Source organism: Carcharhinus amblyrhynchos, chromosome 13 (assembly GCF_965287045.1).
Source record: "Carcharhinus amblyrhynchos chromosome 13, sCarAmb.v2.hapA, whole genome shotgun sequence".
Classification (NCBI taxonomy): Eukaryota; Metazoa; Chordata; class Chondrichthyes; order Carcharhiniformes; family Carcharhinidae; genus Carcharhinus; species Carcharhinus amblyrhynchos.
The window spans coordinates 24,141,552-24,165,115 of NC_137336.1; the positions used below are offsets into that span (position 1 = coordinate 24,141,552).

Sequence of the window (23,564 nt, forward strand, 5' to 3'; positions counted from 1 at the left end):
AAAAAACAAACTAAGTTTTCCCTTGCAAGCTTAGCTCCTTGCATTAAACACATGACACACTCTCTGTCAATCAACCTAATCAAAACTTTACTCTGAAACCCCAGGGGAAAATAATCAAGTAAACACAAATGCATTGGGCAGGATTTTACACCTGTGTCCTGAAACCATAAAATCCTGCCCAACCTCGACAGACCTTCCTATGCTCTGCCACTCTCCCACTCTGATTCCTGTTGCGAGGCAGGTTGGTAAAATTCCGGTCATTAACTTTGGTTAGACAAACACACCATGACCTAAAATGAGCTATTATTCTGTAGTCTCAGCATGGAGCTGCATGTTTTTTTTCAAACAAATTGACTCCTTGCAATAAAACACTGCCTATTACAAAAAAGATGATATAAATATGTTTTTTAAAGGTACATATTATCATACCTTCCCCTTTTAAAACAAAATGAAAAGATGGTTTCATTTTTCAAAACCTCTACTTTTCACACTATTAGTACTCTATAAGACATGATAATGTTATATATATCTATATATACATTATCATACATTTATTACATCTAAGCATGCAAACATAACAGTAGTACAGTGCAGTTTAGTCCTTCTTCTCCAATATTGAACATTTCACTTCTTTTATCAAAATCACGATAAAGCATCTGCAATCATGCTCTCGTCCTACCTTTCTCGACACACTGCTGTTTTTCAGCTGCTTCCTCTTTCTTTTCATAGGTCTTCTATTTTTTGACCCTGTTTTAATTCAAAGTTGGAGAATGATTTCATTGTCATGGTTATGAGTTAGGCCTCAAAGCTGGCCAAGATCTGAAGGGTAAAACTTTACACTGAATGAAAACTGGCACCAACCACTTTGATTTGCTTTTTAATTTCCTTCGCTGAGTTCAATCAGTTCTCTTAATTTTTAGAGTTCTGAAATGTCAAACCGAAGTAATCTTTTCAGAAGGTTGAGTTGTTCACAACTTTGTCAAAGAGACCCTATCCTTTTGCAAACTTTCTCAACTTCACCTGTGAGTTCAGGTATATTCAGAAGGGTCACTTTATCTCTGTCCCCTTTCTTGTTAACTGGCCTTACTTTCTCTCTTAGCTCAACTTTACCTTCTGTTCTGAAATGGCAAGCTCAAAATTATTTCCAGAGTCTCAAATTGCATATCCTTCTGTTCCAATGTAGGTTATTAATTATTTTGTTGGTTCTGAATCTTCTTTGTTTTATGCATTTTCTTTGGCAAAGGCATATAGCAGATTAGTTTCTTTGGTGTAAGGATTTGTTGTAATTATAGTTTTAGCAATCATTGTAGTAGTTTTGTTGTGGAAAATCATCATCATTTAGTCAAACAATAGCTGTGAATAGTATTGTTTCTCTGGGTATCCATATCTGTGCAAACTGTATGGATATCTACTGCTTGCTGAAGTCCAGGTCTGAGGTGTTCAAGTCAGACAACACTGACCTACAAAAGAAAGGCAGATGTGATCTAAGGAAATCCATCAAAAATACCAAAAGACAGTACCAGACCAAGCTAGAGTCATAGACAAGCCACACCGACTATGGCAAGGTCTGCAAGACTTAACAGACTACAAGATGAAGGCATGTAAAATCGCTGGCTTCAATGCACTCCTCCCTGATGAGTTCAATTCTACGCCCGTCTTGAGCAGGAGATCAGCGAGAGAATGCCCTCCACCCTGGAAGCCCTAGATGGGCTTGCGTCTGGGGTCACCATTGCAGACTTCAGAGCAGCTTTCTTGAAGGTCGACCGACGGAAAGCTACTGGCCTATTTTGTAAACTGTGTGTGCCTTTTATATGCTCTGTTTGAGACCAGAACTCGCCACTTGCCTGACTAAGGGGCAAACCCTGAAAGTTTGTGGGTTTACTATCAAATAAACTGGTTGGATTTTAACCTGGTGTGTGAGACTTCTTACCGGATGGGGTACCCAGATGTACACACAGCTCCTGCGTGGATCAGCTGGTAGACATATTCATAGACATCTTCAACTTCTCTTTACAACAATGTGAGATCCCTATCTGCTTCAAGAAGACAACCATCATCCCAGTACCAAAGAAAAGCCAAGCAGCGTGCCTGAATGATTATAGGCCGGTGGCTCTGACAGCCACCATAATGAAGTGCTTTATGGCTAGTCATGGCACGAGTCAATTCCTGCCTCCCGGACTACCTGGAACAATTGCAGTTTGCCTACCACCACAGCAGGTCAACAGCAGATGCCATTTCCTTGGCCCTGCACTCAACGCTGGAACACCTAGACAAGAAGGACACCTATGTCAGATTCCTATTTATTGACTACAGCTCAGCCTTCAACACTATTATTCCTGCAACACTCATCTCCAAACTCCACGGCCTAGACCTCGATACCTCCGTCTACGACTGGATCCTGAACCTCCTAACTCACAGGCCACAATCAGTAAGGATAGGCAACAACAACACCTCCACGATCATCATCAAACTGGTGTCCCACGAGGCTTATGTCCTCAGCCCCCTACTATAGTCCTTATACAGCTATAACTGTGTGACCAAATTCTTCTGCTCCAATTCGATTTTCAAATTTGCTGACAACACCACCGTAGTGGGTCGGATCTCAAACAATGATGAGACAGAGTACAGGAATGAGATCGAGAATCTAGTGAACTGGTGCAGCAACAATAATCTCTCCCTCAATGTCAACAAAATGAAGGTGATTGTCATCGAATTCAGGAAGCATAAAGGAGAACATGCGCCTGTCTACATCAATAGGGACAAAGTAGAAAGGGTTGAGAGCTTCGAGTTTTTAGGTATCCAAATCACCAACAACCTGCCCTGATTTCCCATGCCGACCAGTGTAGTTAAAAAAAAGCCCACCAATGCCTCTACTTTCTTAGAAGACTAAGGAAATTTGGCATGTCAGTTACGACTCTCACCAACTTTTACAGATGCACTGTCTTTCTTGTTGTATCACAGCTTGGAATGGCCCCTGCTTTGCCCAAGAACACAAGGAACGACAAAAGGTCATGAATGTAGCCCAACAAACCAGCCTCCAATCCATTGACTCTATCAACGCTTCCTGCTGCCTCGACAAAGTAGCCAGCATAATTAAAGACCCCACGCACTCTGGACAGTCTCTCTTTCACCTTCTTCCTTTGAGAAAAAGATACAAAAGCCTGAGGTCAAGGTACCAACTGACTCAAGAATAACTTCTTCCCTGCTGCTGTCAGACATTTGAATGGACTTACCTTGCATTAAGTTGATCTTTTTATACACCCTAGTTATTACTGTAACACTACAATCTGCACTCTTTTATTTTCTTCTTGATGAAGGTTATGTTTTGTCTGTGTATCATGCAAGAAACAATACTTTTCACTATGTTAATACATGTGACAATAAATCAAATCAAAAAGATTCATTATCCCTGCAGTTCGCTCAGAATGATGAATTGTATCATCAAACAGTCTTTTTTCAGATCATTAACCTTTTTTTCTGTCTGCAGTAGTAAAATGCCTCTGTTCCTCAATTTCTGACATGAGATCATGTAGGACTGCTGATTGATCAATATTGTTCCTCTCATAGATGACAAGCTATTGTTGACAGTCCTGCATTTTATTCTCCAATAATTTCAACAACTCAGGATCAGGTTTCAAATCAGTCACATTTCTTGCAATTGGCTCTGCTACTATTCACTTTCCTTATTCACATCATTGTCCAGTAACGAGTATTCCTTTTCCACCTTCTCCAGTTTTAAATTGCACTGATTTGCCTCCATTCGTGTATTCATTAACTGAGATTTATAACTCACCAGCCCTTTGTCGTGTTTGATTGAGACTTTTGGCTGCTGCATCTCAGACTAATGTCAACTTCTCATTCTGAACCTGTGCCAACTTTAGTGGGTTAAGTCTATATGGATATTGCTGAATTGGAACATCATTTCCGACATCTACATCATGCACAGTCACTTCAGTACTTCCAGTTTGTTCCCACATATCGCTCTTTCAGCTCATTTTGATTTTCCTCCCGAATGTAAGTCAATAATTTGTCCCAATTTCTGATTATTTCCTCAATGTCCAATCTAATTTTGAGGAGTGTCAAATTCAGAATCATCTGGATTGGTGTCCTATCCATAACTTCCCTGAATAATTTTGATGTAAAACTCGATCCTTGATCTGTTTGGATTTCTGTAGGTGGTCATATTTGGTTTTTAAGAAAAAAGGTAATTCCTCTATAATCGTTTTAGCTGTAATATTACAGAATGGAATGGCCTCCGAAAATCTAGTAGACATATCCATTATGGCCAAGAAATACTGATTCCCTCTTTTCATTTTAGGGAGGGGTTCCCACACAATCAATTAGGATCTTTGTAAAACATTCTTCAATTTAGCAGGCAACACAAAGTTGGCGTTGGTTGGCCTGCATCAGAAGGAAAGAGTATGTGATAATTCCAAATTATGATCCCCATAACCATTTTTGGGACAGATTGACTTTTAGCCACCATTCCAGTGGTGTTACTATTAGAACTACCTTACTGGTGCAGAGTTTAGCTTTTTGTAGCTGTACTGTAATTGACACTGTGCGCAAACCACAGAAACTAACCAATTCCTAATCATAGAATCCCAAAGTGCAGAAGGAGGCCATTTGGCCTATCAAGCCTGCACCAACAATAATCCCAACCAGGCTATTTTTCTGTAATCCCACATATATACCTTGCTAACCTGCCTGATACTAGGGGTAATTTAGCATGGCCAATCAAACTAACCCGGACATCTTTGGATGTTGGAGGAAACCAGAGCACCTGAAGGAAACCCACGCAGACACAGGGAGCATGTGCAAACTCCACACACAGTGACCCAAGTCCAGAATTGAACCCGGGTCCCTGGCGGTCTGAGGCAGCAGTGCTAACCACTGGGCCACCATGCCACTCACAATCATTAAGTCTTATCATTAGTCTTTGTCCAGAGAGGCACAAAAAGTCAATTTTAAAAAAATGTCTTTTTCATGGTTCTATTTGTAGATTCTTTGTGCAAGATCATATTGTACTCTGTCCCATATCTAAATATTTAATTCTCCCTTCAGTACAACTGTGCCCAAGATATAGTGAAATGTTTGCAGGTAATGCATTTTTCAGCAAGTTACAATTCTGTAATTTTTGATATTGAGAAGTGTAGACTCTTAACTTATCACAACAGCCAATTACCAATCTTACTGAAAAAACCCAAGTTATTCGTGCCCGCAAAGAGAAATTATCTTCACATCGTTAGTCAGAAAACAGTACTCAACACTCACTAGATTCTGAGGATTCAATTCAGGCTTGAAAATTGAATTTACTTCATTCTAATGTGAGGCTCTCTTGGTTCCATTCCACAGGCATTCGTTTAATATATTTACATAAATTGAAACCTTTCACCATATTCTACAATTACTTTTTATGTTAGTTGTTTAGAGGGGAACTGCAGACCAATTTTTGTTTTGCATTATGTCACCTTGCTTTCAAACAGGAAGCCATGAGTCGGGTAAGTAAGTGCTCGTGATGAATAAATAGGGACTATGATATGCAGACAGTCTTTTGTTTGCTGGACTATACTTAATTAGGAAGTTCCAAGGTTTCCTGCCCGATTTAAATCCTTTCAAAAAAGTTACCTTTGTCTCCAAAAGAATGAATGTCATGGAGAATGCCGCAGGTAATGAAGAAAAGAGAGGTGATGATGAAAGAAGTGCTGATAAAGTTGTATTGTTGCAACACCTGGCCTCAGCATCTGTGAGTTGAAAGAAAGTAATCCGAGGTGGGGGCAGCATGGCAGTACAGTGGTTCACGCTGCTGCCTCACAGCACCAGGGACTCGGGATCAATTCTATCCTCGGGTCACTGTCTGTGTGGAGTTTGTACCGGGTTTCCTCAGGGTGCTCCAATTTCCTCCCACAGTCCAAAGGTTAGATTGATTGGCCATGCTAAATTGACCCGAGCATCAGGGGGATTAGCAGGATAAATGAGGGTTATGGGAATAAGGCCGTGGTGGGATTGTGGTTGGTACAGACTCGATGGGCCAAATTTACCTCCTTCTGCACTGTAGGGATTTTAAGATTTCAGTTCCTGTTTTCAATTCCCACCTAGAAGTCTCTTCTGTAATTATCTCTCCAGATTTCAACTGAGAATAAGATTAATCTCTCTTGTAAACTCTTATTTCAAATTGCCTTTTGCAGTTCAGATGTGAATAGTACTCTGATCAGGTGACTGAATAATCTCATGATATTGGCAAAGTGTTTCTTTTTAATATAAACTTGCCTGTCCACGGTCCCAAGTGCATTGATCTTGGGCCAGTGTAAACTGCATTTTAAACAGACGCAATCCCATCAGTGATCATTTTCAGTCTCACCCCAGGAAGCCGCAAAGAATATAAAACGTCTCACTTTTGTAAAAATGCTCTCTGAAGTTAGATTACGATAGAGAGAAATTGATTCTACACTGAATCCTGAGCTCAGCATTCTTCAATGCAAAACATAAAATAGGAATAGCAAGAGAAGTATTATTATCAATAATGGTTTTTCCAGTCACATCCGCCCTGGGACTGAACATTCCTGCCCAAGGTCAATGGACGTTTCAGTGGTCCATCACATTTTCTGTCCCACTCTTGACAATATCTATGGTGGATGCGACTGGAAAATTGACCCCTTCCATCTTGATTTAAGAGGCCTTGTATAAATACACTTCCAAAATAATAGCGGAATTGCCTTAAATACAACTTGAAGTACTGTATATTAAAATATGTTGGGCCTGCCCGCAGCTCCACTAGCACCTAATTGTATCAAGAATTTATTGCATTAACTGAAGTATTTTCGCAACTATAATCAGTTAAATAATCTGACTATTTTTCAATCTGTGGTTATTATCGGTTACTGGGTTCGCATGTCAGTTATTGCCTAACTTGGGTGGCACGGTAGCACAGTGGTTAGCACTGCTGCTTCACAGCTCCAGGGACCTGGGTTCAACTCCCGGCTTGGGTCACTGTCTGTGTGGAGTTTACACATTCTCCCTGTGTCTGCATGGGTTTCCTCCGGGTGCTCTGGTTTCTTCCTATAGTCCAAAGATGTATGGGTTAGGTTGATTGGCCATGCTAAAATTGCCCCTTAGTGTCCTGAGATGCATAGGTTAGAGGGATTAGCGGGTAAATGTGTAGGGATATGGGGGTATCGTGGCCTGGGATGGATTGTGGTCAGTACAGAGTTGATGGGCCAGATGGCCTCTTTCTGCACTATAGGGTTTCTATGATTCTATGAACTTATGTTGATTACCTGATATGGCTTTTGTTTTAACAAAAGGTTATGGTTCAACGTCCAATATTAGACCATACAACTGAAGATGGAAAAGAGATCCAATGAATAATGGCACACTCTATGGAATGGATGCGATTCCGCTTCCAGCGGCAACGGACCAGTGGTATCTCTGAAACAACACCACTGTTATCATCTTCATCACTGAATTCCCCAGCTAAGGAGAAACCTATTTCAAACAACCAAAGAATTATTTTTCCAAATAATGGAAAGCTTGCCAAAGACTCAGAAAGGTTAATGAAAGACTATGTGAGCAACAAAATAAGAACTACAAAATATACCTTAATCAACTTTCTTCCCAAAAATGTTTTCGAACAGTTTTACAGGTAAGGTTTTGAAGTTTATTTATTAGTGTCACAAGTAGGCTTACATTAACACTGCAATGAAGTTCCTGTGAAAATCCCCCAGTTACCACATTCTGGCGCCTGTTCGGGTACGCTTAAGGAGAATTTAGTGTGTTCAATGCACCTAAGCAGCACGTCTTTCATACCGTGGGCGTAAATCGGAGCACCCGGAGGAAACCCACACAGACGTGGGGAGAACGTGCAGACACCACACAGACAGTGCCCCCCAAGCCGGGAATTGAACCTGCGTCCCCGGTGCTGAGAGGCAACAGTGTTAACCTCTGTGTCACTGTACTGCAGTAAGCACCATACCTTAGTTACTTTGACAGTTTTAGTGTAAACCCATGTTTCTGTAAGGAGTATTTAATTGGTTAAAATTCTATGGTTATGTTGTTTTGAATATTTAACTATGTTAAATAGCTTATTTTGGTGCATTACTCGGCTTGGCACCCACTCTGTCCTGTCTTGTCCAGCTTGGCATCTGCCTTCCTTGGCTGTCCCTCACTCCATCTGTTACTTGTGAATTCTTAGTTTTGATTCTGTCAATGTAAAGAGTTTAGATTTCAGTACTGGATGCTATTGGACAAACATTCAAATAAACTGGGATTTTTGTTACCTGCCATTCAAATTTGAAAAGGCTTGACAGAATTGAAATGAATATTAAATATATTTAACTCCAAGATGTACATCTAATCGTGACATTCCACTTTAGTGGAACAAATCCCTCAGTATCACTTTTTACTATTCAAAGTACCAGCAGATCAAATTCTTTTATTGGATCAACATTTGATTAGAGTTCTGATGAAAGACCATTGACCTGAACTGCTAGTTCTGCTTTTTGCTCTCCACAGATGCTGCCTGACCTACTGAGTAACTACAGCATTTGCTATTTTTATTTCAGATTCCCAGCATGCACGTAATTTTGCTTTTGTTTTAGATCAAGTTCTTTGCCATCTGTGTGGCACAGTAGTTAGCATTGCTGCCTCACAGCTCCAGGTGTCTGGGTTCAATTCCCGGCTTAGGTCACTGTCTGTGCGGAGTTTGCACGTTCTCCCTGTGTCTGCGTGGGTTTCCTCCGGGTGCCCTGGTTTCCTCCCACACTCCAAAGATGTGCAGGTTAGGTTGATTAGCCATGCTAAATTGCCCCTTAGTGTCCCAGGATGTGTTGCTTCGAGGGGTTAGTGAGATAAACATGTGGGGTGACGGGAATAGGGCCTGGGTGGAATTGTTGTCAGTGCAGACTCAATGGACCGAATGGCCTCCTTCTGAACTGTAGGGATTCTGTGATCTACTTATTGTTTGGAAAGGGGTTTCTGATGGTCACATATATATTTTAAATCATGCTGTTCCCCCAAACTTAAAGTCACAAAAATCATGGAGTAGAATTTCAAATACATGCATAAAACTCAAGGCAGGCAATTTTGTGCCTGTGTTTGTCATCAGTGAGAACGACAAGTGGATGCAAAACCTCACCTGAGTCAGGAAACGAGATTCCAAGGGATCTTGTTTCTGATTTTCCCAACCCTCACTGGCAATATAGCACTTTGTGGTGGGAAACTCATTTAAATACATTTGAATGAATTTCCATATTATTAAAGGGCCTACACGTCAGATGGTACCCCCTCACTGAATAGTCAAACTTTGCCAAAGTGTCACATTGGCAAGCTTAACAACAACTTTACAAAGATGGAAACAGTCGAGGGGTTCCCACTAGGAGTTTCAAGGTCATTGTAGCCTCTGGGGGTAGGAGGGGCATACCTGAACACGGGCCCCTGTCACAGGTTGGCATTTGGCACCTTTGGGGAGTTCCCATGATGTCCTCTGGGGAGACCAATTTGGGGAGTTCCTGTAATGCCCTCTGGGGAGACTAGGTTAAAGTCCAACAGGTTTATTTGGCAGCAAACACGATTAGCTTTCAGGGCTTTGCCCTCTTGTCAGGTGAGTGGGGAGTTCTGATCACAAACAGGGAGTGTTTACCCCAGTCCAACGCTGGCATCCCCACTTCGAGACCAATTGGAGCAGTTCCTGTAAAGTCCTCAGAGGAGACCAATTCGGGGAGTTCGTGCGATATGGGGGTGGTTGATGGTTAGAGAGCTGTGAGGCATTTGAAGTGAGGTGGGGTGCTTGGCAGTGATGGTGGAGCAGCACTGAAGGGTGAACCTTGCAGGGAGAGGGTGTAAAGGTGGGGAAAACTTGCATCGTGGAGGGAAGGGTCCCTAATAATTGTATGGTGCGGAGGCAGAGACAGCCCTAATGACTTTGTGATGGGGGGAAGAAAGCTTCCAATGCCTTCATAGTGGGTGGTTGGGGGGTGGAATATCAGACCTCACCCTGCCAGAAGGATGGCATAAACCGCACTCCCTCAATTATTTTCGTCAGAGTGGCTAAAGATTTGGCGGTGGAGAAGGGGCAAATTCTCCTGACCTACCAGTTGCCAGTGAGAATTGCAATGGTCCGGAGAATAGGGCATTGGGCAAAAAGTAGGGCTCCAAACCCATTGCGATACTCCCAGCCAGCATCTGATCACAGTGCAAACCCACTAATTGTAATACAGTTTGTGGTGGTGTAGTTTTGTCTCCAGGTTCGGTCTAAAGGACCACATGTGATGCCCAGCGTGAACATTAACCAGCCCAATTGTAGTATAACACTTATTAAAAACAATTTATTACAATAAAGAAAAGATACATTTGCACAAACAGGACTATAATAATCTTGTTATGTACAAGCCTACGAAACACACCACACAGTTTAGGTAGGAATTAACTTTCTGATCCAAAGCACGTTTAGAAGATCTGAACTCTTTCAGGACTTCCCTCTTCCCAAACAGCATCCAATTCATTAAATCTATAAGTTGTGGACAGCTTATAGTTGTTACCCTGAACACAACTGAGTAGTTATTCTGGGGAATGTCTCTTCTTGGTTCAGCAAAGGTATGGGTTTTAACTGCCTCCTCAAGTGTACTCTGCCCACTTGTTTCTGGTCCATTAACCAGCACCAGCTTACAGGCTGTTAGCTGAACTCTGTGCCTCTGCAAGATGGATACCACCTCCTGCTTCACAAAATGGTTACCAATTATGTCATTGTTTCCCTCTGTATATTTGGCTGTCCACTTCTGTTAACGTAATAAGGATCAATGCTATTATAGTGCATGATGATGCTCCTGAAGAAGCGATGATTGTGTCCGGGTGGCAGCTCTCTATCCCAATGTTTTATTTATATTGCATCTGAATGGTACCATTATCTAACTCAAAAGTATTTCCTATTAGCAGGGTGATATATTTCTTGTTTGTCTGCCTATAACTGTTAAACTTACTATTGGGATTGTGGAATACCTTTAGAAATGCTGGTGGCTTTGTACCTGCTGGCACATTGATCATAGGAAGCATGTGAGGGAAGCAAACCAATGAGGAATGAAATTGGAAGCAGTGTGCCATGAGCTGCCTATTCTCTATAAATCCATTCTTGGCTACAGTTAACCAATTTCACTACGCGTCCTCCTTCCCTCCCTCCTCCTCCTTTGGCTCCTTAGACCTATGTTTAATACTCATGGGGAGGGATAGAGAACGACAGGAGAGAAGATACTGGTGTAAATCCCTTAGCAGAAGAATATGTAGTAAAAATCTGAGGAACACTCCTCCCTGTATAGGACATTCATTTGCTTATCTTTTTATTGTGTCTCATTGATTGGAAACAGTTATCTGCTTTCTCAGACATGTTGTGCAAAGATCCCAGTAAGGTTGAAGTATAAAGATTTTCTTCCCCCCTTTTCTCTTCTCCTCTTTTGCACCCTAGGTTTGCCAATATTTACTTCCTGCTGCTGGCCCTTCTGAACTGGGTCCCATCCATTGGAGTTTTCCATAAAGAAATAACCATGTTGCCGTTGATCATTGTGATGTCTATCACTGCTATTAAAGATGGAGTTGAAGACTACAAGCGATACAGATTTGACAAAAGAGTAAATCAAGCCAAGACACAGGTGTTTGATTGGTACGTCATTTGTGAATAAATGCAAGAGAAGTCTCCAGTTCAGGCGAGGGTGTTTACATGACATAATCTGTTGGCACTTTGCACTATACATTGAAAAATGTAGCATTTGGTTTAATGGCTAGCCGTTATTTGAGAGAAAGGAGAAGCTGAATACCTTCAATAGAAAGGAGCAGGATCCAAGATAATGAGACATGCCTGTGCCAGTTTGGAGTATCTAATATAAAATAGCCCAAAAGCAACATCGAGGTCTAGGGTAAATCAGTTCACGTATCCTTAAATTAGACATTGAACATACTTGCTCTGCCATTCCATAAAGTCATGGCTAATGTGATTGTAATATCAACTTCACATTCCCGCCTACCCCCACCCTGATAACTTTTCACTCCTTACTAATCAAAACCTGACTATCTCAGCCTTAAAAATATTCAAAGGCTCCGCTACCCTTTTGAGGAAGAGGGTTGCAAAGACTCATGGCTTTTTGAATGAAAAAAATCTTCAACTCTGTCTTGAGTGACACTGTTTAGTTTTCAACATTGGGCCTTAGTTCTTGATTCTCCCCAAAGGGAAACTGATAATTTCCAAATCCATCTGTCAGGTGCAAATGCAAATTGATGCTGCCATTGTGACTATAGCATGTGACTTCTGTCAAACAAGAAATAGCCAATCTAACTTGCGGCTTGAACAGCAAACACTGCCCTGAACCAACACAATTCTCTTCACAATATTTAATCAGATAATGCGTCCTAAATTCACATGAATTCAGCTTATCAGAATGATAATATGTTGTGCCTTAATCCAGTAATTATGAAACATGGTGGCCTCTGATTTACTGACAGCATTGTCACTGGTAATCCACTAGGTATAGTCACCGAGGAGCTGAATTTGGTCAATGCCAGTGAAAGAACGCAGCCTCTTTTTTTTTTCAATTTGATTTATTATTGTCACATGGGTTGCATCTGCTTCATTGATAAAGAGAGAGGCAGAGCATTCATTTAGCACTTCAGCCATGGTTTCTGCTGGTTTCTCTATTCTTGAGCTGGCTATAAAGTGATTTTTCTAACTTCTGAACTACAATTGGCTTTAAGAATACTGAGCCAGGCTAATGAAACATTTGACCATGTTGTGAAAAGATAGACTGTTGTATTTGATTTGATTTATTATTGTCACGTGTTAACTTACAGTGAAAAGTATTGTTTCTTACACGCTACACAGACAAAACATACTGTTCTTAGAGAAGGAAATGAGAGAGTGCAGAACGTAGTGTTACAGTCATAGTTAGGGTGTACAGAAAGATCAACTTAATACAAGGTAAGTCCATTCAAAAGTCTGACAGCAGCAGGGAAGAAGCTGTTCTTGAGTCGGTTGATACGTGACTTTTTCTACACTGTCAGCTTTTATTTTTCGTTGACTTGGAAAACATTGTCAAGGTTTTTAATTTCAAATCAAGTGACAGAGAGCTGAGGGAACAAGCCTCCAGGAAAAATTCAAACAGCAGGCTTGTGATGTTCAGCTGATAGATTGGGCAAGATGAAATATCAGTCGCCAGTTTGTGCTGCTTACAGAAACCAATTACCACTCCCCTGCACTCCCCCCCGCCCCCAACACACACAGACACACACACACACACACACACACACACACACACAGCCTCGTATGCCTTCACACATTCCTGAGCGATATACAAAATATATTCCTGACCCAGGTTTCATCCCAATGGCAAGAAATCAGGAAGCAAGTACTAATCTACAGAACCTTACCAGAACAATTAGTCTCCAATTAATCTCAGGAAATGCCTATTTGGCCCAGTTTCCTGGAGGAATTAGTTGTAAAAGGACCTGCCAGGTTAAACATAACTCCATTTTATCAGCTACTTCTCACAAACATGTTTGAGATTCTAGATTAACAGTGAATAATATGACAGCAAAGCAGCTATTTTTATACAAAAGTATGTTCATCTAAATATACTTCCGTTGGTTGAAATTTTATAACAAAACTGCTCATAATTATTATATTATTTGGCAGTTTCACTCAGGCGGCACATAAGGATGGCTGATAGGGGAATTAAACTGTCATACTGAGTGGCACAGTGGTTAGTACTGGGACCCGGGTTTGATTCCCATTTTGGGTCATTGTCTGTGCGAAGTTTACACGTTCTCCCCATGTCTGCATGGATTTCCTCTGGGTGTTCCGGCACAGTTCAAAGATGTGCGGGTTAGGTGGATTGGACATACTAAATTGCCGCTTAATGTCGGCGGGACTAGCTAGCTAAATGCATGGAGTTATGGGGTTAGGACCTGTGTGGGATTGTTGTCAGTGCAAGTTTGCTGAGTCGAATGGCCTCCTTCTGCACTGGAGGGATTCTATGAGTCTGCTGATCAAATGCAGTAGATGTTTGCAGCTGAGGCTGAAGTGCATAGCTGGTGCAGAGTGAATGACCTGTGTGTGACCCTTGTATACTCCCTGACCTGAGTATGTTTGGCATCATTTGAGATCAGTTCTTTTATAAATTCTACTCTTGAGCATTGATTTTCCTCTTTCAACTCATTCTGAAGAACATGAAATCTTGAAAGAAATTATAATCTTAAATTCTAAATTGGAGAGGCTGCTGATGAGACACTTACAGTCTTGTCTGTCAAAACAAATGAGTTTACCATGATAAAGATATTGATATATTTAATTTTTTTTAGGTTTGTTTATTGGTGTCACAAGTAAGCTTACATTAACAATGCAATTAAGTTACTGTGAAAATCCCCTACTCTCCATACTTTGGACACGCTGACGGAAAATTTAAGATGGTCAATTCACCTAACCAGCATATCTTTTGGACTGTGGGAGGAAACTGGAGCACCTGGGCATGGGGAGAACGTGCATAGACAGTGACCCACACCAGAAATCAAACCCAAGTCTCTGGCGCTGTGGGGCAGCAGTGCTAACCACTGTGCAACTGTGCCACCCTTAATTTGTAGACTTCTTGGGGATCAGGGAAAATAAGAAATGCACCTTTTATTAATAATATTTGAAACACAGCAAATTGAAACAAAGCAATTGGCTTCAGATGACATGTAAAGGATGTTTGCAAATGAAGTATTGACGTGGAACTATATTAGCTTTGGAAAATACAAGGGGATAATTTTTAAAACAGCTTTGTGTTTAGTTAGCAAGGTTACTGCAGTGAATAATGAATCGGCAGATTTGTTATGGCCTGACACTCTGACATGCAAAGGTATATGTGTATGCATTTTATCAAGGGCTACATGTACATTTGTTGATGCCTTCAAGAGCCTGAGATTCATTTTCCAGAATTCTTTTCTTTCTCTCTCTTTTTAGACTACGATCTATTTTAATCTCTCTCCCAGGGCTGTTAGTGGGTTAGGATGCTTGGAAGTCGGATTGCTTAGTCGCAACAAAGCTGAATGGGACAGACTCAATGGACAAGCTGATTTTTGTCTACCTTCTTTTTATGTTTGTATGAAACATTGCTGCTGAATTGATTTTCAATGAATGGTAAGTTGCGGAAATCATGAATGCAGAAAATATTTCCTTAAATCACTAAAAGGAGACCAAGACATATCACAAAAGCATCTCCTATCTGTCCTGTTTGTTCTTCATCCACTCTTCCGTTGTGCCCCTAAATTTAAGTTCATATAATTAAACTGATAGGATGTAGCAATAAATATCTTGTACTATTTTACAATATTTGGTACAACTTTCTTTTCTTTGGCACCTAAGGATTGCCTGCCTTGTTCGCCATTCCCGGAGCTTTAGCTACTCATCTGGAATTTGACCTCCTCCACTTTTGCAATAACTGAGAGGCATTTCACCATTGGAAAATCCAGGCTGGCGTGTAGCCCATCAGAATTGATTTTGTAGGAGTTTTGTTTGAACGCTTGTTTCGAGAAGAAAACGGGGGAGGACTGTTTGACGGTCCTCCCTCTGAAACTGGAGAGCGCAGCAGAGGCGAGACTGATGGAATTTCTGTAGTGCTGTTGTGTGTCATCAATACACAGTCCAGCTCTCACTGCAATACATGAACATGGCGACGACAACTGCTTTATGTACTCGGCTGCTGGTTAACTCCGAGGTCATTTCTTTCAGAATAGTGCGTAATCCTAGGGTCTCGCTGGCCACGTAGATTGGACACCATCTCAAAAGCATCAGGTCTCATCATGGTGAGGAGAGTATTTACTTGATCCTCATCCCTTGTTTTGTTCACTTGCAGCCAAGCATGTAACTGTTGGTCATAATTACACCAGTCCTCTTTGTTAGGGTTGAATTTGCCACTTCTTCCCAAATAAATATTCAGTGCCATTTTTCAATGACTTTGTGAAGATTCATTGACTGGAATATTCCCGCCCTATCTGCCATGAGGGAGGTGGTGGGGGGATGGTTGGTGGTTGATAGTGGTGGAACAATGCAGAGATCTGTTGACCTCGGGTGGGATTTTCCAGTTTTTGGGGCGAGCATGGTCAGAAAACCCTACCCATTGTGCGCCTGAATCCAACATACACACAAATCTTTTCTGAGATTAACCAGAGTGCATTTGCAGATGAGGGGAACATTGAATGTAGTATATTTGGATTTCATAAACTGTTTGGGCATCGCATACAAGGTATATTTGAAAGTTGAGGCAGATGATAAAGAAATGTAGTTGCTTAGAGACAAGAATATCTAGGTGACAGGAATCAAACAGGAATATATTTAGTTATTAATTGGCTAGGCATGCTATGTGGTCGCTATGGATCTTTGCTGGCTGGGACTTTTTTGTTTTCCTCTTGCATCAATTATTTGCATAAAGGCACAGGAGAAATAAAATTGAACTTTTCTCGTACTAAAAATGGAAGCACAGTAAATTAGAGAAAGAATGCAAATTATTTCAGGAGGTCACTGGCAGATCAGCAACTCGGCAGAGAAATGTGAAACATTGGAGATGAATTTGCACAGCAATTTTTAAGCATAATTGGAGCATATATCCAGGGGAACTAATATCTTATGCTGCCTTCCTATCTCAAAATTAATCCTTTCGTTCCCTCTTCCCACAAATGATTATGTGCTTGTCGCCTCCTCCTGCAATTCTACCCCCATTGAGTCCCAATTAACATCATTTCAAGCTATAATAATGATGGCCAGGGATGTTAAAGCTCCTGTTTTTAATTCTGAAAACCCATGGTAAGTTAGAACAAGAATTAGAGGATGCTGCAGTTGTCCGAATCAGCTGAGCGAGGAGGAAGTGCAAAGTTTCTGGTCCTGAATAGTGAATGAGTAATTTTTTTTCTTTGCCATTCTGCCTGGATAGACTTTAACTGCTTCCTGTCACTTCTGATAAGTGTGAGATCACAAGAACAGTGGCACATTGGTTAGCACTGCTGCCTTACAGCGCCAGAGGCTTGGGTTCAACTCGGGTGACTGTCTGTGTGGAGTTTGCAGATTCACCCTGTGTGGGGTTCCTCCAGTTGCTCCGGTTTCCGCCCACACTCCAAAGATGTGCGGGTTAGATTGATTGGCCATGCTAAATTGCCACTTAGTGTCAGGGAGATTAGCAGGGTAAATACATGGGGTTAAGGAGATGGGGCCTAGGTGAAGTTGTTGTCACTTCAGTCTCGATGGGCTGAATGGCCTGCTTCTGCACTGTGCGGATCCCATGATTCTAGGAAGGTGTTTATCCTCTCCATCAACAGTGAGGGTTTCTCAGGAGGATATCCTTATACCTTTATTATTAGGGATGGAGGGAGGAAGGCCGAGCAATGGCATAAATTGGAACAAGGAAGCATTTAGAAGAATGGCCCCTACCAGTTTCTTGCCCATTCCACAGCCCTCCAAGGATATCAATGCACAACATATGGTGATCCTGAGTACAATTCATCAGAGAGGCAATAGGGTTTCTCTGCCATTCTCTGCATTTAAACCTGCACCATCTGCCTGCTCTGTGCCCTCTTTGCCTAATAAGATGAGGCCCACATTGTGGCAGTAGTGCATTCCAGGCAGTCACAATGATCTCTATTATTATTTGGGATGCAAGTGTTGAAATGCATTTGATGAGTGACTGGAGCACTTTGTGGGAAAATCATCACAGTTGTCTTCAGAGATAGAAAGCAGCAACATAGAGTCATTCAGTATTACAGAGTGGCTGGTTTTCCAGGATGCAGTGGATGATACCTATGTTCCTGCGTGATCTCTTAGAGAAAACTCCTCAAGCCATTTCAACAATGACAAAAAAGAAATATGTTACAAGTTATCAAAATTTACAACTTGCCCCTTTGTTATGTCTTCAGGGAAGAAAATCATGTCAACTTGTAGGTGACAAATACTGTCCTGATATAATCTATTGAATGGCCTGAAGTGCTGCAGACAAATTCTACAATGAAACATTTACCCACTCAAGTGTGGTCAGTGAGACACCATTGGAATCTTAAAGGCTGATTCTGCTGCCTACACTGGTCATGCAGGACTCTGCGCTATGCTATAAATTGTGTGTCGTATATAGTCTGCTTTGAACATCTAGGAAAAGGTCAGTTTCATAAACGTTTAAATTGATGATTCCCCAGTGTTGTCCCACAGCTGAGAGTGAGAAGAACAGTTATAGGAAGCTTAATATTTACTTATGCTATTGGAGCATGTGATGCTTTTTCGCAAGGAGTAATTGAGAAGACACTGTGACATCTTAAGAGAAAATTGGATAAACATTTGAAGCAGAAAAATCTGCAAGGGCTAAAGGGAGATATAGGAGCAGTGGAATTAAATTAGGAAGGCCTGAGCAAAACACTTACATGGACTCACTGTGTTAAACTGCTGGCTTGTGTCCTGTAAGTATATATGATCCAATAATAAGGAAAAGCTGTGGAAAGACCTGAGAATTGACTGCCCCGAGTTGAAGATCAAGCACTCTCCTAAACTCACTGTCCAACTAACTCCCTGTGCTGTTGAATCCATTGTTTTGTTCTAAAGCTGTTAGTCCCCAAACTTCCAGAACATCTCTGAAGAGAGAGAGTTATTTTCTGGCAGGTCCCAGCCTTCAAACTTCAGAGAGAGAAGAGCTGCTGCTCCTTGCACATCCAAACTGAAACTGCCTGTTTTTTCCCCTCTGTTACCTTAGCTCCTCCCATTAGTACATGTCTCTGCCTCTTGTTAATCAACTTAATTTATCCCTACTCTGAAACCCCCAGGGGCCAAACCAAGAAATAAACAAAACTGCATTATTTCAGCTTAAAACAAATACCCCAATATCTAGGATCAATTATTCATTCATTTGTATTCTCAGTAGGCGAGCTGCCAGGAGCAGGCAAATCAGCACCAATTGAACAGAGCGGACTAAGAACATAAGAACATAAGCAGTAGGACCAGGAGTAGGCCATCTAGCCCTTCGAGCTTGCCCCGCCATTCAATAAGATCATGGCTGATCTGAAGTGGTTCAGTTCCACTTTCCTGCTTTCTCCCCATAACCCTTAGTTCCCTTGCCCACCAAAAACCTATCTACTCGTGACTTAAATATATTTTGCAAGGTAGCCTCCACCACATCAATGGGCAGAGAATTCCAGAGATTCACCACCCTTTGAGTGAAAAGTTCCCCCTCAACTCCGTTCTAAATTGCCCCCCCCCTTATCTTGAGGCTGTGCCCTCTAGTCCTACTATCCTTTCTGAGTGGGAAGAATCTCTCTACCTCTACTCTATCCATCCCCTTCATTATCTTATACGCCTCTATAAGATCCCCCCTTATCCTTCTAAACTCCAACGAGTACAGACCCAGTCTATTTAGTCTCTCTTCATAGTCCAACCCCCTCATCTCTGGTATCAGCCTAGTGAACCTCCTCTGCACTCCCTCCAAGGCCAAAATATCCTTGCGCAAGTGCGGCGACCAAAACTGCACACAGCACTCCAGCTGCGGCCTCACCAGTGCCCTGTACAGTTGCAACAAGACCTCTCTGCTTTTGTATTCTATCCCCCTTGCTATAAAGGCCAGCATCCCATTTACCTTCTTGATCTTGACTGTTAAACATACTCTACACAAGAAACCATAAATTTCTTAAAAGCACTGTATTGTCACAGCTAAAGAATACTGGATATAAAATTGATTCATTAATGAGCCGAGTCAGTCTCTTCTGCTTTCTAACATAACTGGGGAAGATTGCCTACTGCCGGGAGACAGACATGGTCTATGGAATTTTCCCATCCCGCTTGCCGTGGGAATCATAGTGAGTGGACACAACCATGCAAAGGTCCATTGACCTCAGGTGGGATTTTCCAGACTTGGGAAGAACACTACTGGAAAATTCTGCCCGTTGCCTCTTCTTCAAAATGGGCTCGATCGCCATGATCCTTTCTGTGATATGTTGCATTCAATCCAGCCTCCTGTTGAATTATTATGTTCTGTTTTATTTACCAAACTAACAAATTGAAATTACAGAGCAGTAAATGTTCCGCACAAATTTGATTTGCTGCATGTCTATCATTTCGATGGAAGGATGCCGATGAAATGTGCCTTTACTTTCAATAGCCGGTTGTGCTAGTTTCATCAGGCAAGAAAAAAAACAAAGCAATATTGACTGACTGGCAGTCAGAGCTATATTGATAACATGATGCTAGTACAGCGTACGCACTTGAGCAACTAGAGCAGCCCTGACTCAATATTAACCCATTTCTTTCGGTGACAGTCAAATTTGTCTTTTTGTAATTAATGCAACTTCTGAATCGAGCAATGTCAAATCAGTAAAAGATAATAAAAATATAATGGGACCTTCCATCAAAACAATTTCTTGTGACTGCAAACTGACAACATAAGTGTTGCAAGTCTCTTTGCAGACTCTGGCAACATCTTGTCAACGAAAAAGAATCTTGTTCTGTTATTACCTTGCTTTCTGTTCGAATGTGACCTGTAATCAAGCTTGAGTCTTTTGTGAAATTAAATCAATTAATTACTATCCAATTATTAAGTATTGTTGGTAAATGCAGGGAATACAGACACAGTTAGCTTTCTGATAAATGAGACAAATCTTTAGGCAGTGAGAATTTCCATTCATATAGCATCTCTTCATGATCTTAGTTGTACCAAAGTGCTTCATCACCTTGGAAGTGGGGTCCCTATGTAATATATGGAAATGTGGCAGCCAACCTGTGCCTAGCAAGATCTCCCAAACAGGAATTAGGTAAAGACCCGGTATTCTCAATTTTGTTGATGTTGTCGGAGAGATAAATGTTAGCCAAAACACCTCTGCTGTCCTTTGAACAGTGCTATTTATTTTTGCTCCCACCTAAGATGCAGACTGCCTCAGTTAGGCATCTTATCCAAAAGCTGGCACCTCTGGCAGTATTGTACTTCCATAAATCAAAGGAAAAGAGACTTTGTTATTGTGCGAAGCAAGCTGATTCAGTATCTGCCTGCTGCAGTTGGCCAATATCTCCCACTCTCAATGGCTTTAACACAGGAGCTGTGTAACTTCAGTTAAGAGTGAGATTATAGGTTATAAGGATGAAAACTTTATCAAATTCTGAACACGGGTACACTGGTTCTTGTGCTGCAAGAACTGTGTGGGCTTGTGGGTTGCAGCTTATTAGGGATGAAAAGTGTATAGCTGTGGAATTCATACAAGGAGGCTTTCTTGATTACCTCAGTATTTTGCGAAGAGGCTTACAGAGCTCTTGTGTTGGAGGTTTGCCTGTAGTTAGCTGATTCCTCTCCTGGGAATGTAACCAATTGAATTCGCTGCTCAAAAAATAATTCTGTACACTGAACAGGTGAAACTTTCCAAATTTCTGAAGATGTTTCCAACATCTTTACTTCCACTGGTATTGTGATATAATTCTGTATCTCACCCTTAGATTAACTAGTCATTCATCCAATTATTTGTGGAATCATGCTGTGTGTACATTCTGGCTGCAGTTGCTGACATTAGAAGTAGTTTTTCCTTCGAAATGAAAAAAAGGTTTAGTTGTAAACATATTGTGTTTTTCTGGTTTTGTTTGAGGGAAGAGTATTGATCAGCATATCAGATGAACTTCTGGTTTCCTTTGAATAGTGCCATGGGAGTTTTTTTTTACAGTATCACAAACAATGCAATACTCTTTCATTCCTGCATTGAAATGTCAGCCTGGGTTGCATGCATACATTACCAGCAGAGGTAGAATCCACAATTTATTTATTCCAAGGTGCAACTGCTACTGATTGAGTTAATCTAACATTTTGGCCGCGATTCTCATATCCCGCTGCGCTAAAACATTAGTGCAGGACTACTGCCCATGTACCGATCTCGGCACTGATGAATTGATGCATGCGCAGTGGCTTGCTCAGTGCTACGCTGTCGGCCTCTCCAGCAATAATAGGCCCCACACTCTGCTTTATAATCATATACATGCTAATGATCTCTGCAGTGCACAGAGTGTGGGAGGTTCTTCTCTGAACTCCCATTGAAATAAACAACGTGAATTATTCCAGCTTTCACACTAACTCGACACTTAGAATCCTTTTGGGAGAATTCCAGTCCATGTATTTTCATGGGATGTAGGTGCCCCTGGCTTTGCCAACATTTATTGACCATCCCTGATTGCCCTCTGAACAGGTTCTTTGCTTTCTTTCCTAACATGGTCATTTTATGACTCTTACTCAAGGTCAGGTTAATTATTCTTGCAGTTCTAGTAGAATTTAGTAGTCATGGCGTTTCATTCCAAAATTTGCAAATTCTTCAAGCACTATGGTGATACCATGAAAGAAGAACTAATGTTGGTCTTCAATCCCTTTTGTAATTGTGCCAAATGGGCTAAATTAAAAGTTATTCCCTAGTTTACCTGTCTTCTGTTGTTCCAAGTTTTCCCTTTATGGCCACTCCACTGGTAAGAAGGAATAAAATTCAACACATTTTCACATTTAAGCATCAATTTGCCAATAGTTTGTCGACTCGACTAAATGTGGAATTTAAATACTCTACATTCCAGAGGTGATTGTGTTGTAGTTAAGCATTGTGGACTCAACGCACATTTGTAGTCACTAGTTGTCATCTAATGTAAACAATATCCTTTATAACCTCAAGTTGCGATGCACTGTGCAAACTTTGAGTCAGAGAAAACAGTAACGCGGGGGATGAATTATTTTGTGTTAAAGCATGCATGTGACTGTCTAAATATTTTGTTCTCCAGGAAAGAAAAGCAGTACGTTGAGAAATGCTGGAAAGATGTTCGAGTGGGTGACTTTGTGCGGTTAATATGCAATGAAATTATTCCAGCTGACATGCTCCTATTGAACTCAACAGAACCAAATGGAATCTGCCACATTGAGACTTTTAACCTTGATGGAGAAACGAACCTGAAGCAAAGGCTGGCAGTGAAAGGGTTTGCAAATAGTGTAAGATCACCTTTCCTCTATTTCATTGGTTTGTTCTTTGAAAGGCACATCAGTAGAAGCAGTTTGTGTGACATTGCTAGGAAGTATCTAATGCTTGCATTTACAAATATGGGATTACAACATTCACTGTGTGGCGACATTACTTGTGGTACTAAAAGCTCTTCAGATAAAAACACCTTGGGGCAAATGTAAGTTGATTTCCACTCTTTCAAACTGTGTAATTTAGAAATTGATCTATGGCTTTACCTTTATAACATGTTGCTGTCGGTGCATGGTGACTTTTTTGAGAAATTTGTACATGATTACCACGATAATTATTTTTCAGAATTCTGAGTTTGAACCAAAGAACTTCAATGGCACTATCATCTGTGAAAATCCCAACAATGATCTCAATAAATTTGAGGGCATTGTGTAAGTAGGAAACTTCTTTTATTGAACCAGTGTGTTTTTTTTTCTGGTTTATGATTTGGCTTTGTTAACACAAATTAGCAGTGCTTGAGCTTTTTAAAAATTAGTAAGTATCAAATAGAACTTATCAATTTAACCAGGCTTGGTCATTTCTATTTATTTGTTAGCTTCACAAGTATTCTT

The 23,564-nt window shown here is 41.1% G+C and overlaps 1 protein-coding gene across 1 annotated transcript in view; it reads left to right on the plus strand.

Moving 5' to 3' along the window:
* The window catches only part of atp10b (ATPase phospholipid transporting 10B), a 253,609-nt gene that overhangs the window by 140,565 nt on the left and 89,480 nt on the right, over positions 1–23,564 (plus strand). Inside the window, exons 4-7 of the mRNA XM_080201396.1 lie at positions 7,305–7,642; positions 11,453–11,647; positions 22,769–22,973; positions 23,299–23,384. Of these exons, the coding sequence (XP_080057522.1) occupies positions 7,368–7,642; positions 11,453–11,647; positions 22,769–22,973; positions 23,299–23,384 (761 nt within the window). The 5' untranslated portion in view covers positions 7,305–7,367. The remainder of the gene's footprint in view (positions 1–7,304; positions 7,643–11,452; positions 11,648–22,768; positions 22,974–23,298; positions 23,385–23,564) is intronic.